At 43.0% G+C, this 19903-nt stretch overlaps 1 protein-coding gene across 2 annotated transcripts in view; it reads right to left on the minus strand.

The window, feature by feature from the left end:
* CTNNA2 (catenin alpha 2) overlaps positions 1–19903 on the minus strand; it is an 826679-nt gene that overhangs the window by 28531 nt on the left and 778245 nt on the right. For both annotated transcript variants that reach the window (XM_075066660.1, XM_075066659.1), the window contains exon 17: positions 17437–17571. In XM_075066660.1, the coding sequence (XP_074922761.1) occupies positions 17437–17571 (135 nt within the window). The remainder of the gene's footprint in view (positions 1–17436; positions 17572–19903) is intronic.

Below are 19903 nucleotides of genomic sequence, written 5' to 3' on the forward strand. Positions count from 1 at the left end.
ATCTGGTCTGATTTTTGTTGTTGTTGATGTATAAAGAGTGTTCTTAAAAGTCAGAATTATAAAGTTACACTGAGCAAATACGGATATTTTCCCTTAGGATTCCAGTTGCTACAAGGATCATGTAAATTGTAATCTACCCAGGATTATTTTTCAGTTTCACTAATGATTAATGTGTATCCTTTGCTCTGCTTGTGTTGGTTTTGGTTTCCCTCCTCTTCTGCTACAGCAAAAGGAAGTCTATTTGATTAATGCCTACTACCAATTACATCATCTAATAATAGAGGTCAAGGCTATTTCCTCTGTATCTGAACATCTTTCACTGTATTTGGAAATGCAACAGCATACCAGTATATTTGTAATTTTTAACATTCAAAGTACAAATTAAAAAAAAAAGAGAGAGAGAAAGAGAACAACCTTACAACCTTGATCAGTTCCTCCAATCTGGCTTGTTCTACCTATCTTAAGCAAGAGCTACCGTAACTGTTAGAGGCGAAAAGATGGTTACTCACCTTTGTAACTGTTGTTCTTCGAGATATGTTGCTCATATCCATTGTAGTTAGGTGTGTGCATGCTGCGTGCACGTTTGTTGGAAGACTCTTTACCCTAGCAACACTTGGCGGGTCGGCTGGGCGCCCCCTGGAGTGGCGCCGCTATGGTACCGGATATATACCCCAGCCGACTCGGCCACCCTTCAGTTCCTTCTTGCCGGCTATTCCGTCAGTGGGGAAAGAGGGTGGGTTTGGAATGGATAAGAGCAACACATCTCGAAGAACAACAGTTACAAAGGTGAGTAACCGTCTTGACTTCTTCAAGTGATTGCTCATATCTATTCCAGTTAGGTGATTCCCAAGCCTTACCTAGGCGGAGGAGTCGGAGTGAGATGTGGTAGCATGCAGAACCGCTGAGCCAAAGGCCGCATCATCTCTATACTGTTGGACCAGAGCATAGTGTGAAGCAAAGGTGTGGACCGATGACCAGGTTGCTGCACGACATATCTCCTGCATAGGCACGTGGGCCAGGAAGGCGGCTGATGAAGCCTGAGCTCTGGTAGAATGCGCAGTGAGATGGCCCGAAGGGACATGAGCCAGGTCATAGCAAGTGCGTATGCACGCCGTTACCCAAGAGGAGATCCTCTGGGAGGAGACTGGTAGACCTTTCATCCTTTCAGCGACTGCCATGAACAGCTGGGGATATTTCCGGAAGGGCTTTGTCCGCTCGATATAAAAAGCGAGCGCCCTACGGACATCTAAGGAGTGTAACTGCAGTTCCCGTCGAGAAGAGCGAGGCTTCGGAAAGAAGACCAGGAGGAAGATGTCCTGGTTGGTATGGAAAGCTGACACTACCTTAGGGAGGAACGCCGAATGAGGTCGCAACTGTACCTTGTCCTTGTGGAAGACAGTATACGGTGGGTCCGCCGTAAGTGCTTGAAGTTCGACCACCGGGAAGACTGTCTTCCACAAAAGGTACAGGAGTGAGCAAGTCGCCGGTGGTTCAAATGGCGGATGCATCAGTCTGCTTAGGACTAAGTTGAGGTCCCAGGTGGGGGCAGGGCGGCTTACTGGGGGGTAGAGGCGCTCCAGGCCCTTAATGAATCTAGTGACTAAGGGGTGGGAAAACACAGAGTGGCCACTTTCTCCAGGGTGGAATGTGGAGATAGCCGCCAAGTCCACCCTTAGAGAAGATATCGCCAGGCCCTGCTGCTTAAGAGACCAGAGGTAGTCCAAAACAGTGGGGATCGAGACCTCAGAAGGATTAACATTCTGCGTAGAACACCAGCAGGAGAAACGCTTCCACTTGGCCAGGTACGTTGACCGAGTGGAAGGCTTTCTGCTACTCAGGAGAACATGCTGTACCGGAGTGGAACAGCATAACTCCGACCTGTTCAGCCATGCAGGAGCCATGCCATGAGGTGAAGGGCCTGCAGGTCCAGGTGGCGAAGACTGCCGTGGTCCTGAGTTATGAGGTCTGGAAGGAGTGGCAGGGTAACTGGGCTGGCCATGGACAGGTTGAGCAGTGTGGTGTACCAGTGTTGTCTGGGCCACACTGGTGCAAACAGAATTAGATGCGCTCTGTCCCTGCGGAGTCTTATTAGGACCTTGTGAACCAGAGAGAACGGTGGGAAGGCATAAAGCAGGTGGTACCTCCATGACATGAGGAATGCGTCCGTGATCGATCCCGGTGACAGACCCTGGAAGGAGCAGAACGCTTGGCATTTCCTGTTAGTGCGAGAGGCAAACAGGTCTACGAGGGGAAACCCCCACCTTTGGAAGATCGAATGAATAACTTCTGGTCTTATTAACCATTCGTGACAGAGGAAGGATCTGCTCAGCTGATCCGCCAGAGAGTTCCGAACCCCTGGGAGAAAGCACGCTACCAGGTCTATTGAGTGGGCTATGCAGAAGTCCCAGAGTCGAATGGTCTCCTGACACAGGGGAGAAGAGCAAGTCCCTCTCTGTTTGTTGGTATAATAAATAGCCGTTGTGTTGTCTGTAAACACTGAGACACAACGGCCATGGAGATGTTGTTGGAACGCCTGGTACGCGAGGCGGACTGCTCTCAGCTCTCGGACGTTTATGTGGAGCATCAGCTCCTGCGATGACCAAAGGCCCTGGGTGCGAAGGCGACCAAGGTGAGCCCCCCATCCGAGAGATGACGCATCTGTCATCAAGGAGAGCGAGAGCTGAGGTGGATGGAACGGTAGCCCTCCACACACCAGGGAGGGAGTTAGCCACCAGTTGAGGGAGCGTAAGGTGCTTGGGGGAACGGTCACCAGAACGTCAATTGGGTCCCTGCCCGGACGGTAGACTGAATTGAGCCATGTTTGAAGGGGCTGGAGGCAGAGCCTGGCATATTTGGTCACATAAGTACATGCGGCTATGTGGCCCAGTAGGCCAAGACACGTGCGAGCCGAGGTGGTTGGGGAGATCTGCAGACCTTGAATGATCGTCGTAATCGCCTGGAAACGTGGCTGAGGTAGGTAGGCCCTGGCTCAAGTGGAATCCAGGGTTGCCCCTATGAAATCCAGCCTTTGTGTGGGGACCAGAGTGGACTTTTCCGCATTGAGGAGCAGCCCCAACCGGGAGAATAGGTCCGTGATTATGTCCACGTGCTGTCTGACCTGAGTCTGGGAGGTTCCTTTGATGAGCCAGTCGTCCAGATACGGGAATACATGTATCTGCTGCCGGAGGAGGTGCGCAACGACGACGGCCATGCATTTCGTAAACACCGTTGGGGCCGTGGAGAGGCCAAAGGGGAGCACAGTGAATTGGAAGTGCTGGTGATTGGTCACAAAGCGAAGATACCTCCTGTGCGGAGGGAAGATGGTGATGCATCCTTCATGTCGAGGGCGGCATACCAGTCTCCAGGATCCAAGGACGGGATAATAGTCCCCAGGGAGACCATGCGGAACTTCAACTTGACCGTAAACTTGTTGAGGTCTCGCAGGTGTAGGATAGGCCTGAGGCCTCCCTTGGACTTGGGGATCAGAAAGTAGTGGGAATAAAACCCTTTTCCCTTCTCATCTGGTGGTACCTCCTCTATTGCTCCTGCAGCAAGGAGAGACTGCACCTCTTGTAAGAGGACTTGCTCATGAGAGGGGTCCCTGAAGAAGGACTGCATTGGGGGGTGGGAAGGCGGGTATAAAACAAATTGGAGGTGGTATCCTTGTTTCACCATGAGTAGAACTCAGATATCTGAGGTCAATTGGGACCACGCTGGGAGGAAGTAGGAGAGGCGGTTGGAGAAGAGAGGAGAAGGATCCTGTCCTGAAACTGGTATGCCGTCCTCGTGCGTACCTTTAAAAGGTAGACTTAGGCCCCGGAGGTGCTTTTGGGGGCCCGTGATTTTGACCCCCTTGGGGCCTGGACTGGCGTCTATGGCCACCCCGCCCGCACCTTCTGCTGAAGTCTTGCCTGCGCCGGGGCACAAAGTACGGCTGGTGGGGTTGAGGCCAGAAGGGTCTGCGTTGGGTCACAGGCGTATGCATGCCCAACGAGCGCATGATGACCCTGTTGTCCTTTAAACTCTGCAACCTGGGGTCAGTCTTCTCGGAGAAAAGACCCTTACCATCAAAGGGTAAGTCCTGGATGGTGTACTGGAGCTCGGGTGGCAAGTTGGAGATCTGGAGCCATGAGATACGCCTCATGGTGATACCTGAGGCCAGAGTTCTGGCTGCCGAGTCGGCCGCATTGAGAGAAGCTTGGAGGGAGGTTCTAGCCGCTTTCTTCCCTTCTTCAAGGAATGCGGAAAATTCTTAGCGCGAGTCCGGGGGTAGTAGTTCTGTGAATCTACCCACCTCTGCCCAGCCGTTGTAGCTATAATGGCTCAGGAGAGCCTGCTGATTGGCCACCCGGAGCTGCAGGGCATCTGCCAAATACACCTTGCGGCCCAGTAGGTCCATCCACCTAGCCTCCTTAGATTTGGGGGCTGGTGCCTGTTGGCCATGGCGTTCCCTTTCGTTGACCGATTGGACAACTAATGAGGAAGGAGGAGGATGGACATAAAGGTATTCGTACCCCCAAGAGGGTACCATGTATTTCCTCTCGACTCCCTTTGCTGTAGGGGGAATGGAGGCTAGGGACTGCCATAAGGTGTCAGCAGTGGCCTGGATGGTCTTAATAAAAGGCAGAGCCACCTTAGTCGGGGCATCAGCCGACAGGATGCTCACAACTGGGTCCTCGACCTCTGAGACCTCCTCTACTGGGAGATTGATGTTGAGCGCCACCCTCCTAAGGAGGTCCCGATGGGCTCTGAGGTCTATCGGCAAGGGCCCTGATGATGAGGTCCCTGCCACCTCCTCATCTGGAGAAGAAGAGGATGACACTCCGGGGATGAGAGAGTCCTGAATGGCCTCTTGCTCATGGGTCGGTTCCTGCTCTAGAGGTACCGGGAAGCCTGGTGGATGGATCATCTGCTCCTCTGTCCCAGCTGGAAGGGGATGGCTAATGGTGGCCTCTGGCACCCGATGCTCTGAGGGAGAGGAGCGGGTCTGGGCCAGTGGAGCACCTTGGGCCTGGTGGTACGCCCAGGGTGTCCAAAAGGACCACTGTTGAGGTCCCATGTCCTGAGACCGGACCTCCTGGAAGACCCCATTAGACACCTCCGTATCACGGTCCTGGTCGTAGTAACTGTCTGCATGGGAGGACACTGATGTCTGCCTGGATGGCCCTGGAGGAGCAGAGAAACCTTGGGCTAAGGTTCTGATGGACTTCGCTCCCCTCTTTAGCAGGGACCGGTGCTGGTATTCAAAACGGTACCGTGATCAAGACCGGGACCTGCGACCAGACCGGTGCCGGGAGGTCGACCGGGATCTCGAGTCCCTGTGGTGTGAGTGGCTCCGAGAGGTACGGTGCCTGGATCGGTGCCGGGAACTAGAGCGGTGCTGCAAATAGTGAGGTGGAGAGCGTGAGGCTGACCGGTGCCGCGAGTCTGACCGGTGCCATGTAGGAGAACGGTGCCGGGACTGCGAGCGGCGTCAAGAGCGGGAGTGTCATCTCAACCGGGAGCGCCTGCGGGACCGTGATCTTGAGCGGTGCTGGTCCGCTGAGCTGACAGACGGTGGTCAAGTCAGGGTCGGCTTGCCCAGAGATTGGATTACCCGCACCGGCGGTGCCGGGGGTAGAGGCAGTGCCGAATCCGTTAGGGTGATTAAGTCTCTTGCCACCGAGAATGCCTCTGGCGTGGATGGCATGAGCTCTACCGCGGTACGCGCAGGGGAGCTATCAGGCACCGGACTCGATGGCCCTCGTGGGACCGGAATCAACGGTGCCAATTTAGTTGGTGCCGTGGTGGGTATCGACGCCAGGCAGTCCGATCTGGGCGCACTCTCTGGCTGCGGCATGGGCGTTGCCAAAGCAGCAGGAGTCTTGGCCTTCTTAAACCTCAGGGAGAGGGAGCGCCGTGGAGTCGGCTTCGGAGCCGGTGGCGGCCGGTGCCGAGAGTCTTTAGGCATACCGGTGCGATCCAGTGCTGTGGGGGTGCCTCTGCTCACTGACTGACCAGCGCTCGGTGCTGAAGGTGGCGGTGTCAAGGCCGCCTCCATGAGGAGCTGTTCCCGTCTGATGTCCCGCTCCTTTTTAGTTCGCGGCTCGAAAGCCTTGCAAATCGAGTACTTAGCTGTTAAGTGCGATTCCCCAAGGCACTTCAAACAGGACTCGTGTGGGTCTCCTGTTGGCATCGGCCTGTGACAGGCCGAGCACGGTGTGAAACCCGGTGAGCCGGGCATGAGCTCCGGCCCCAGGTGCGGGGAAGGGGCTACTCCCCAAACCCCGCTAACTAGTAATAACTAACTATACTATTAATTTAAGAACTTACAACTAAATCTCTCTATATATATCTACAAGAATAACAACTATGTATACGATAACAACAAGAAACTACGAGTAGCTAGGGAAGGTGGAGGTCAGCTAAGCCGCACTCCACTGTTCCAACGACCGACATGGGCGGTAAGAAGGAACTGAAGAGTGGCCAGGTCGGCTGGGTATATATCCGGTGCCATAGCGGAGCCACTCCAGGGGGCGCCCAGCCAACTTGCAGAGTGTTGTTAGGGTAAAAAGTCTTCCGACGAACGTGCACACGGCACGCGCACACCTAACTGGAATGGATATGAGCAATCACTCGAAGAAGAAATATGAGTTCAGGAACCCAATGCAAAACTAGGCTGCATCTGAATGATGCAAAGTGATGATGGTTGCTGTAAATGTAGGTTTATAAATGAATTAAAGGTTAGGATCTCTAACTGATTCCTGGTTAAATGATAATATCTTTCAGCTATGTCAATGTTTAAACAGGAAAAAATAACTTTTCTGCCTTGTAATAGGACTGAACCTTATGACCTGCTGCTAAAGGCTTTCCACATTTTGGTGAATCTTTAATCAACTAGTGGAGACTTCATTGTTACCTTTACTAACCAACATGAGTTATTCTAATCTGCCACATGGACAGGGAAAATTGATCTTTTAAAGTCCTTTGAGGTAAAAGGTAACTGTTGTAATCCAATCAGATCAAAATCCATAGGATTGAGGATTCTTTGTCTTGAGTATTGCACTATTGTTGTTTTTGCCAAATGAAGTAGGAACATATTCTAAACTCTTCAGCAGACACCAGAACTTCTGAGGCCCAAGCAAATATTAGTTGAAACAGTAAGACTAGATTTTGTGGGGAGATGCAAATTGTCATTTAAATATTACCCTCAAATGGAAATGCCAGAGCAGAGAACCTTCTAATAGATGGTGATGGCCAAATACTTTCTCCACTAATAACCTATTATTAAAAATGAGGCCGTCAGATCCCATAGTGATAGCAAAGTATAAATACCTAGAAAGATTAGGTTTGATAATAGACTATTAGAAAATATGAGAGAGAATTACTGGTATGCACTGTGCAGGCCGCACCTGGTGTACTGCTTGGGGCCACTCAATATCAGACAGACTTTGGTTGAGAAAGAAGAGGAAATGCAGAGATGAGTAAAACAATAATGAGGGGCTTGGAGGGATTGATTTAGGAGAAGATACATAAAACTTGGTTGAACGGAGAACTAAGAGCTACTACAATGAACTAAACACACTTGCAGGGCAGTATATTTCAGGAAAGAGAGAAATTACTCCTAGTGTGCCAAAGAACTATAATGATGAGTAACTGGATGAACATATGCAAAGTTGAGTATCAAGAGGAACTAGATGAGTGCTTTTAGGTTGTCAAATCATTTCCTAAGGGAAGTGGTTGCAGTTCTGTAGCTTAACAAGGCTATAAACTTAGTTCAGCTAATGATTTGACATCTTGCACCTCAATGTCTAGGAGCCAGGAGATAGATTTGTCCAGGTTTAGTTTCACAACAATCATCTGTCAGATAAAACAACAACAAACTTGTGTAATAAGAATTTGGCAGAAGGTAATAAATTAATAGGCTCTATTCAGGCATTGGTGGGTGCCACTGATGTAAAGTTTGAATGCTTTCCCTCAAGATTGTGGAAGGCCGAGAAAAATAATGACTATTTAGAAATACCAGTCCACAGATATGCTATTGTTCCAGCTAAGGAAGATAAAAACTGATATATCGTGAGAAACTCAAAAGACAACTTGGAATAAAAGATCACACTCAAGGCATGTCAAGGTGCCAGGTTGATTAGGGTCACTAAAGATCAAGACAGAGATCTTAACTCCACACGCCTGAAAAAAAATTCTGTTTTGCTGTTGTCATGGATTAAGTTGGTTTTGATGGATGGATAATGAAATCCATCTCATTCATTGTGTGTGTGTCATATCCAGGAATGGCCAAACAGATAATAACATGCAATTCCTAAAAGCTTTTAAAATTGGCAGATTACATGTTGAATTTAATTATTCATATGTAAGAGAATTCTTGGCATGGTCTGTTAGCTCAGGGCTGGATTCTGTCAACATACCTTTCCCAGATTATCCTAAAGATGTAATAGAGCCTTTAATGAGGGCAGGGCAAACCAGTTGAATTTACTGTCTCATTTTCCACTTCTGCAAAATTAGGGTACTATTACTTAACCAGCTCACATGGTGTTTTGTTGATGAATAAATTCATGTTCAAGGATTGCTGTTGAAAATGTCCAACAGTACACAGTTCTAGGTATTATCATTTTTAGGATATTTTAGTAGGATTGGTCCCACGTCTATGTCTTAAATCAAGAAATATTGGCCTCATGTATAGAGAGTTGGTTTGTAATTCAAAGCTAATGGTATGATGTGGAGGACAGACATATGTTTTCCTTTCTCCTAAGAAGTTCATGAATAAAAAGCAGCCAGATTGCGTCTGGTGCCTGGAAGAAATGACTTAAGAAGTCTGACACACAAGAGACTTTGAACTTTCCTAATGCAAAGGCTGATTTGCTTCTTTTTTCTTCCTAAAGTTATTCCTACATCGTTTGTGTGGTGGAATTAAGTTTCCCTGGTGAGTTTTATTGAGTGTTTTATATGCTGTTGTAAGTATTTTCACTCAGTATTTGCGATTAGTTGAAAAAATTGTGTGAAGTTTCTCCTTGAGGGTATGTCTTTGTGTCTGTGTGTGTTTGTGTTATTCATCTGCAATGAAAGTTATCAAGAACTGTAATTAAAGGGAAAGAGATTGAAGTCTGAAGTCATTATTTCTTTAATATCACATAAAAGATCACTTAGCAGTATCTTGGAAGTGGGATTAAATCTCACCACTACATAGATCAGAGTGAAGTAACCTGGGAGAACTGGAGTTTCATTGTATATTATCAATCAATTCTGATTTTATCCAAAAATCTCCTTCCATTATTTTAAATCTTTAGGTGCTCCAGGCCAGGTTTGCCATTTCCCCATGCCTTCCATTTAGCTAACTGCTGCACCTACATAGGGTCAGGTTTAAAGTAATGGGGTGAACACTCAACCCTAATTTCCCCAGCTGTTGGGGAAATCTCAACTGGAGTAATGCTAGTGGAGACAGATTCTAAACCAACCACTCACTCTCAGAGAAGGGAGCCTGATGGGGCAGGCTGGATCCTTATTCCTCTACAGAAGTTCTCAACTGCATGGGTCCTTAGGGATCACTGCCAGCTGTTGTAAAATAGAGCAGCACCTAGGTTTCTCTAATTTATTACAGGGCCGGGGTAATCTGAGAATCAGGAAGCTTAAAGTGGCTCTCTGACATTCCCTTCTCCTCCATGCTGATCATATCATGGCACAGGAAATAATCTGGCCCAGCATTCTAGTTATTTCATGAACAGAAGTTTTTTGATTGTCACATTTCCAATATTTATATAATGAGAATAGTATATATTGAAACATATAGATTACTATTGCCTTCAAATCCATAACATACTTGTTTCAAGTATCAACTTCCAACATATAAACTTTTTTTTTCATTGACTTCAATTGCTCAGGAGTTCTTATTTTTGATATCAGACTCTTTTTTTTCTTTGAAAAACACTCTAAAGTTTAAATTTCAGTAAATGTACCATCCAATAATTCATGAAGTTACTAGTATTTTATAAATTGAATCATAAGAAAATGCACCGTACAGAGGAAAAAAAACACCAAAAAAACCCTCTACTTCCTAATAGTGATACATCTGTGTTGTAGAAATATTTGACCGGTTGATTAAAAATACACAAAAACGGAGTGTATGTGTTCAATGTATGTAGGAGTATGTCTGTATGATGGAATACAATTTGGCATGACTGCAATTTATCTCATGGATATCACTCCTACATTTGTGTGGCTTGTATGTATGTGATGAGATACTGCTCTTTAGAGTGCACGTTCTTGTAAATACTCTTGTAACAAATTTAGTAGCTTCAGTGCAGTTTTTGCAGGGTCCATTTCGTCATAATATCCATGTGATTAATTGCACAGCCATGTCAAAAACTGCATTTATTATGTGCCCTTGATTTCCTCACCTGCACTCTGCCCAGTAATCAATCCATCTCCAAACAGCAGCTTTAAAGAGAAACCTTTAAATCCTGCCAAAAAACATTTATCTCTTTCACACCAAATATGGAATTCCTCCTCCTTCCCCAGCATCACACTAACATAAGATTCAGGATGAATAATATTGTTAGGTCCAGTAACAGAAAACAACTCCAATACCTTATGAACCCACAGAGCTAGAAATAGGAATGGAAATTTCTCTCGTTTCCTGTGGGACTTTACACTCTCTTGTAGCACTGGAAGGACCTGAGCTAATGAACCAAAGCAGTGACATTGTTTTATTAAAAAAGCTATTTCAGGTCTTTCTTAGAGGCATTGCAAATTTATTCACTTTCATTTTTTCTGTCCCTCTGTGAGCTGTTGCATTAATTGTATGAAAATTAAGACACCTGGCTTTACAGGAGGAGCAACACAAGAACATCTTTGCTGTTTTAAATTCTCAAAAAATTCTGAAATAGTGTTTCTGTAAAACACGTGGGATATACAGACTATGTGATTATGCAACTTAACGGTTTTATCAGCCCTAGTTTTGGATGGCCTACATTGCTCACTTGTGTCCTCATCATTTGTGAATAATGAAGGTGTCCCAAGTGATCTCATCCCAATAAAATCTTTACACCATGCTACCTGTTCACAGATTCCCTATTTTATGTACTTCGGGAAAGAGGTGGGGTGGTATAAAAATTGTATTAGCATGAGTCTGGGATAGCTGCATTAGCTATAAGTAGCAAAGCTCAAACAGGTCAACCTAAGTGAACACTGATAAAACGTTTATATTACTCCATCACATATTCCGCATATGCCACCTATTTTAGAGAGTTTTAAAGAACTCATTGTCATATACCTATGTGAACACAAAGAGTAACTTACATCCATCCATACTCAAATGGGCATATTTAAAGTGTTTCATTATATCTAGTCATTTCTCCAAAGCAGTATGTGCAGCCAAGCACATGGGGTTAGTCAAGGTGATCCAGTTTCCCACCAGCCTCTCTTCTCCCAGGTCCAGACATAGCACTTTCACAGCAGCAGTATCTTCTCTGAAAAGTAGATCGTAGTTGTGTTTCCCCCTAGTTTGCTCTTATGCCACTGGTAGTTGGTCCAGCCTTGATCTCAGCCTTCTACCACCCCTGCGGTCCTTCAACTGCATTGAGGACAAATGGGCACAAAACCTTATCTTCTATTTGTTCTGTAAAGTGCCTAGAGCACTTTTAGGATCTGTAAAATGAACGGTATCTAGTAATAATATGAACATCAGAATGGCCATATTGGGTCAGACCAAGAGTCCATCTAGCCCAGTATCCTATATTTTGATAGTGGCCAGTGCCGGATGCTTCAGAGGGAATCAACATAACATGGCAATTTTGAGTGATCCATTCACTTACATCCAGTCCCAGCTTCTGGCAGTCAGAGATTTAGGGATCCCCAGAGCATGGGGTTGCATCTCTGATCATCTTGGCTAATAGCATTGATGGACCTACCCTCCATGAAATTATCTAATTCTTTTTTGAACTCAGGTATACTTTTGGCCTTCACAACATTCCCTGGCAACAAATTCCACAGGTTGACTGTGCATCGTGTGAAGAATTAGTACTTCCTTTTGTTTGTTTTAAACCTACTAATTTCATTGGGCGATCCCTGGTTCTTGTGTTACGTGACAGGGTAAATAACACTTCAAAATTCCTGTGATTCCAGTCATAAATGCAGGAGCCTTCCACGGCTGCCAATTAACCCAAAACAAATGAACTAGAATTAAAAAAAAACAGTTGTGATTAATCGCAGTTTTAATCGCATTGTTAAATAACAATAAAATACCAATTTAAATTTACTATAAATATTTTGAATGTTTTTCTACACTTTCATATATATTGATGTCAGTTGAAATACAGAATACAAATTGTGCAGGGCTCACTTTATATTATTTTTATTATAAATATTTACACTGTAAAAAGATAAAAAAATAGTATTTTTCAGTTCACCTCATACAATACTGTAGTGCAATGTCTTTATCATGAAAGTTATCCATTGTTATTTTTGCACATAACTGTACTAAAAAAACAAAACAAAACTTTAGTGCCTACAAGTCCACTCAGCACAGGTGCTGGGACTAGGGGTGCTGTTGTACCCCCTTGCTTGAAGTGGTTTCCATTATATACAGGGTTTACAGTTTGGTTCAATGGCTCTCAGCACCCCCACTATACAAATTGCTTCAGCATAAGTGCCATTCAGTCCTACTTCTTGTTCAGCCAATTGCTAAGACAAACAAGTTTGTTCACATTTATGGGAGTTAATGCTGCCCACTTGTTATTTAAAATGTCATCTGAAAGTTAGAATAGGCATTCACCTGACACTGTTGTAGCCAGCGTTGCAAGATATTTACATTCCAGATATGCTAAACATTCGTATGCCCCTTCATGCTTCGACTTGTATAGTGCAAATATTTGTAATAAAAAATAACATCAAATTAGCAGTGTACACTTTGTATTCTGTGTTGTAAATGAAACAATATATTTGAAAATGTAGAAAAACAATGTAGAAAAACAAAATTAATTTAAATTGGTATTTTATTATTAACAGTGCATTTAAAATTGCAATTAATTGCAACTATTTTTTTAAAATCACAATTAATTTTGATTTTTTAAATTGTCTGACAGCCATCGTTTCTTCTATTCTATTTACAGTGAGTTAAATAAGATGCAATTACTAACAAACAGTAGGAATCTTATTATCAATAGCTATGAATTGTGATTAGGAAAAGATCACTATTGTATTTTAAAAAGCAGATGGGAGGACATTCTTTACAAAACATACTGCTTAAACAGATTTCTTCCAGATCTGAGAAGTCAACTGTCCAAGCAGCCCAGCCCACAGAGGTCTAAATAAATGTTGGGTTATCAGCCTGTTTTCATGGGTTTATTTCATGCATTATTCTTCTGTTTAAATTCTAATTCAGTAGTAAAACTTACACAGTTAGTGGCTGGAAACAGGAATATTTTGCTTAGATTCCTGATGCTCTTAAATGAAAAGGAGGTGACAGTCTTGGCAGTTTGCCAAATCGCTCATAGAGCAGTTTGTCTTGCTTTCACATAATGCTAAACTCTTACCCAGTTAAAGCAAGGAGTAAATTATTGTGGCTAACAAAACAGTGGACATCACTGTTTCCTGACACAAACATGAAATAAAAAGAAATGCAAGCTCAGGGCCAAAATGTTTAGTAGACTTTCTGCTGACTGTTTGCTCCATAGCAATAAGAGAACATACAGGTCAATTTTGACGTAACGATATATTTATTATTATTATTCTACAGGATTTTTTGTAAATATTCAAATGCTAAAGTACAAAACCACATCGACTGCAACTAGAAACAAAGCAGGAGATGAAATTCTAGCCACACTGAAGTCAAAGGGAATTTTGCCTCCCCCACTGCAGAATCTCAGAGCCCAGGTTCCAGCCCAAGCCCGAACATCTACACTGCAATTAAACTGCCCCATAGCCTGAGCCCTGTGAGCCTGAGTCAGATGTCATGGGCCAGCCATGTGTGTTTAATTGCTGTGTAGACATACCTAATGAGGTCAGGATTTCACTCAAGATCTTTAGCAGCTATTTAAAAAATCATTTTGGGCATTTCAGCCTCTATTCCCTCTATCCCCTTATTATTTTATGTTCCTCCTTTTATATCTTCCTTGCCTTCCTATGCTTCCCTCACTGCAGGTTTATAAGGCTCTTCACCACAGAAGAGCTCTCAAATACATTTTTCTTATATTGTGATTCAAACCTCAACTGGGAGACAAGGAGTTGGACTCTCACAATCTAAACATAAACCTACTAGTTCAGATCACCAGCTGGTATAAATCAGCACTCAGAATAGTACCACTGGAATACATGGAGCTATACTGATTTAAACCAGTGGAAGAGCTGGTGTATGAGATTTACCTGGGGAAAAGAGACTTGTTGATCGGTAGGCAGAGAACATTTGGGATAGAAAGATCAAGCAAGAGATGGAAGGGAAGTTAAGGGAGAAAGGATTGAGAGAAAGAAGGGAAATGATTCAAAGGGTTCTTTCCTCTTATTGAAATAATTTCCCTTTCAGGGGTTTGAGAGCCTCATTTTCTTTGCTTTTTGATATACTTTTCAGCCTATCTGTCGGTAAGTTAATGATACCAACAAAAACTTCATACGTGAGGTAAATGTCATACTGGTGGGGAGAGAGAGAGAGAGAGAGAGAGACTGGGTGTGTGCTTAGGTTTGAATGTAAAATATACTGCACTACAAGTAACTTATGGAGAATATAAAGAAACAGAAATTTCACCTAAAAGGCATACGTCACATTATGCAATAACTTCAAAATATCGTATAAAATGGAACACATTTTTCCTTGCCAGAATAGAATTAAGGTAATCGGAACAGATCGTGTGTATCTCCAAGGTTCTATTCATTTTATATTTATTCACTCTATCTGGAAACATGGATTAACATTCCTAATAAAGCAGAAAGGCAGGCAGAGCTTATATTCCCCAGAACCAGTGGTTCTAAAATCACAGCTAAACTTCTGGATGAGGGAAATGGTGAATTACACGGTGACTCCTAGTAAATACAGATGTATGTTATAGTTCCATCTCCTTCAAAAATTGCAAATGTCAAGTGCCAGGGTGATTGTTACATCACAAAAATTAATTGAATATAATGCATACACATCAATTTCCTGCAATAGTGAATGGTTTGGGGGCCACGAATTCTGGGTTTCCATTGCACTTTCAAGATCATTGTACTGTATGCAAGTTGCCAAATAACTGTTTTTCTTTTTTATGCAAATAAAGTACTCTTTATTTGCACCTGGCTATCCAAGAGAGAATGAAGAACAAGATGGAAGCAGAAGTGGCAAGTGCATAAACAGGCTACAGATGTAGATGTGGATTTGGACATCTGATCTCTGGATAGTCTCGAGGTCGGCAAAAGAGCATACAGTACTCAGCGCTTGAAGATGTAAATCACGTTATATGCTACCAGAAAAGCAGTAGATTCATTTTGCTTCACTAAGCTCTAAGATATGGTTCTCAAAAAGGGATGTACAAAAGATCAACTTTCTGCACCATCTCCATTAAGTCCATGACAGAGAAACAACCAAAGAAACAGATACAGCGAGTTTAGGTTTCTGTCAATGCCATTAACATTGTCTTTGGAGTCAACTCAAAAGCTTGCAGTTTGAATGGCTGAGGTTAGCATTGCTTTGTACTGCAAGTGAATGCAAAAATAAGACAATGGTGATGAAGCCTGGGAAGCAGCAGATGCTAACAAGGCCAGCTTGGAAATGAAGAAGTCAAGCATTTCAGCCACTTAAATTTCACAGTGTATGATGATGTTTCACTAACAAACTGAATGTTAGAGGTTCACAATGGCCTGTTCAACAACCACGTACAGTAACTAAAGAGAACTAGAAAAGAAATAAACACAAGCACAAAAGCCAAGCTGATAGAAAATCTAATTTGGGCAATTGTTATAGATGGATGGGTGTGAAAGCTAAATGGGCATGGAAAGCTGGACTTATATGGCAGCAGGTAAGATAAGGTCTGAAGCATTTGATATATAGTACAGTTGTCAGTGATATAAGGAAAGATCACTCATTCAACACCAGGAAAAGGAAAAGGGATTTTCATTGCTGTGGGAAGATCAAGATGTTAAAATTACACTACTTTGTACTTATGTCAAGAGGTGGAGACCATCTGCAGGTGAGGCACAGGAGCAGTACAGTGCAGCAGCTTCCTTCTAGGACTCATGCATGATTTCAGAATAATAGTTCCAAGTAGCCCAGACAAGTTTTAAAGCTGCATATAGTGCTTTGCCAAAAAAAAATCATTGTTTTATATATATATATAACAAAAGGGCATCTGTTTTGTTCTCAATTAGCTTTGGGAAACCCCACTGATTTCCCTTGGATTGTAGGGATAAAATAGAGGGCACAGGTTGTCCCAAGAGTCTTCAAATTTGATTGGGTTTAAATAATGAGAGGATGTATTTCCTACCCCCTACCCCACCCAAAATGGCATTTTCAAACAAACTTGTCTAAAGTGCCTCAGTTTTCACAAATCCCTGTCATCTTGAAAGCACAGCGGACCTCAGGGAATATAGTAAACACTGGTATATGCAAGAGGGAATACAGTATACACATAGTTTATATGCAGTCTGGATAGTGACTAAAGTGTGGTTGGGCCAAACCTACAGTGAGTAGCATAAAGAAAAAGAAAAAAAAAACCCATGAAGAGTAGCAAATGCTAGTACTTTTTGTCACTGGTCTCACAGAGGCAGATGGCTCAAGGTGAGGTGAAGGGGAGAAAACATCTTTTAAAATGTAGCAAAAACAATTTATGTTCTTCCTATCTCTACACAATTCTAATTTGGACAAAAAATGCCTGGTGACTATGGATAAAACATTTGCATTTTCATTAAAAAAAATTACTGAAACAAGCAAATGGAAGGAATTAGAATATGTAATTTTTAGGTTTGGCAACTGTATTTGGAAACAGCACACAATAAGTAAAATATTTCACTGGTCTTCCAGAGTTTTTGCTAAACCTAGTATGCATTGGAACCTGAGTGAATGAAATCCTGTTAGATATTACCATCTTAACAATATGCACTCCATACAGAGCAGCATTGGCTCCTTTTCAGAGGAGGGAAATTACCAATACTAACAAAGAAAAGTAGATTTACAACAAGCAAATAAACAAAAGCTCCAAATAATTATAATATTCACAGCTTGGCAATGAGTTCCTAGACTATGAAATTACCTTTCTTTTGGAAGAATGAAGATTTTACAAGGTTAGTATAAACAAAGGGTAATTGGAAAATCAAATTGCTCTACACAAGTTATTGGAAGGTCTGGAATAATGGAGATAACATTTTAAGAAGCCTGCTTATGAATCACTATTTTTTTGTCTTTTACATTCTTGTCACCCAAAATGCTCCCTGGCAAATGCAACTGTGGGATACGTAAACTGCTAAATACAAACACCAGCTTACCCCTGATACAATAAGTTCTCCTCCAAGATTCTGCACTTCTGCCTTCACCTTGCTGCAGATATTGAGCTGGTGGCAATAGAGGGCAATGCGCTGTAGATATGCTAACAGATCCTGCTTGCAGGCTGAATCAGGGCACTACAAGGTGGGAAAAATAAGCAAAATTGATTAGATCTAGCTCAGGTTATACGTTCATTATACAAAGGCAATCCAAGGAAATAGCAGCAGTGTTGGCACCATATTAGATTCATTCATATCACTTAACCCTTTAGTGAGGAATTTGATGAGAGCTGAAAGCTATTCTTTACCTCATCTATAGCTTGAGACTCATGAATTAAAATGTGAAGATAGCATGGGTGCTTTACAAAAATAATCTCTTTTTGGCACTTACCTGATGAACTTAAAGAAAATGTCCTAAGAAAACATCTACAGAGATTAGTTTATCATTCAGTTTGTAATCAACATAGGAGTCTACTGATGCATAATATACTAGTATCAGAGGGGTAGCCATGTTAGCCTGGATCTGTAAAAGCAGCAAAAAATCCTGTGGCACCTTATAGACTAACATATTTTGGAGCATGAGCTTTCGTGGGTGAATACCCACTTCGTCAGATGCACGGAAGGAAATTGTTTATAGTAATATACATGACTTATTATAAAAGACGCTTTCAGGCTTGCAGCCATTAAGAAGAAGGAAATGAAATAATCTGGTCTCCTTGTCTTTCTAAGCAATATTTCTCACTACTACTAGTAGGCCATCTAAAGTACTGCACCATTTTGACTTATTCCTCATGACAAAAATGTGCAGCTAAAAATTACACTAAATAGAACCTGTGAAGGCTTCATAATCAATATAACCAGACATGGCCCAAGCACAACTCATTTATAGTCCATTGAAATAAACTCTTATTTCAATGGCACTGCAGCATCCCCAACAATAATCAACAGCATAATAAACAGCACTCGTAGTTAATATTTCCAGACTTGCCTCCTGAGCACAGTCCTGTATAATTCACACAAATGAAACAGAGTTAAAAGATCCCTTTCCTAAGAGCATGTCTCCAATAAACACTTGACAGAGCTACACAACAAAGTCCGCCTTTCAGTATTGTTTGACTATAGAGATCAAAGATTCAGAGTCATTTGAACTAGCTTCTTTAGGTCATCAAAATGCTACATTCAATCTACCATTCTGGAGAATAAAACCACCATATGGCACCTAAACTAAACATGATCAAATTAAGCACTCACAGCCCAGTGGCCCCACAATGTCTGTTTGAATGGTTATAATAGCAATGACAAATAAGGCACAACGGAAAAATGGTTCCAGTGCTCTTAGATGTAAAATAACAGCACTGGTTCCGTACACACACTGTGGCCTCTAACTCTGAGAGCAATCACTTTGCTTGCTCCTCTGTCTTTAAGTCTAACAAACAAAAAAGAGCTGGGGGTTCTTTGGGGCCGCTAGGGCATTAGGCCGTTTAATCTGTTCTGTACTTATGATAATGCCATAACTTCTTTTTCTCACACAGCTGCAATATCTTTCAAGAGCGAATTCCTGAGACATCTTTTTTTTCCTACTTGTGACAATTTAATACAGTAATATTTATCCTGCTCTTGAGGCCTATGAGCTGAAAGAAATGAACTTTAAAATGATACCTCCAGAGAGCTGACAAAGCTTTACATACAAGTACCTTGAATCAAATTAAGATGTAAGCTCTCTCTATTGGAACAGTAATTAAAAATGCGACAGTCAATAAAAGTTTATACTCCATGTATGTCTCAAAAGTTCTGTAAAATATCACCACGGCCAAGGGATTAAAAGAGACATTTAAGTCTCATATTGATTTAAAAAAAAAACAAACTTTAAACTTTGTATTTTACATCCTTCTGAAGGGATGTAGATCAAAGACATGACTGAAACTAATATTCTCTAAACAAGCTGTGTGTGTTATATACCTAATGTTTATTTCTTTAAACTCTCCCATCTCTCACAACACCAGAGTGCAAACTGCAAGATCATTAACGAGCATGTTTATAGCTTTTTCAACAGTGGGAATTACATTAACACAGGGATGGATTTCTCCTTCCTAGGATGTACTCAACAGGAGTGGGCTCAAGGGGGGAAATGGGCCAATTGGGTGGAACAGTTCACATTGCCAAACTTTTGGGGATTATAAGAAAAAGCTGTATCTCTGTGTGCTACTCTGGCCCAGAGTATCTTGCAGGATGAAACTAATGCCATTCCCACTCTCCATGGATACATTGGCATTCCTGCGATCAGCAGACTTTCTCCCATTTTAAGGGGAAGAGAAGGATGGCTAGAGGTCACAGCTGCAGGTTTGGAGGGGGGTGATTAGGGAGGGTATCTGCAAGGATATCCTCTTCACCTACAACCCCCTCCTATGGGTTTTTCATGGTAGTGGATGCTCCAGGTCATTCTTCTCTTGGGGGCATTTCTCTGTCTCTC

This window comes from Chelonoidis abingdonii, chromosome 5 (assembly GCF_003597395.2).
Source record: "Chelonoidis abingdonii isolate Lonesome George chromosome 5, CheloAbing_2.0, whole genome shotgun sequence".
Taxonomy (NCBI): domain Eukaryota; kingdom Metazoa; phylum Chordata; order Testudines; family Testudinidae; genus Chelonoidis; species Chelonoidis abingdonii.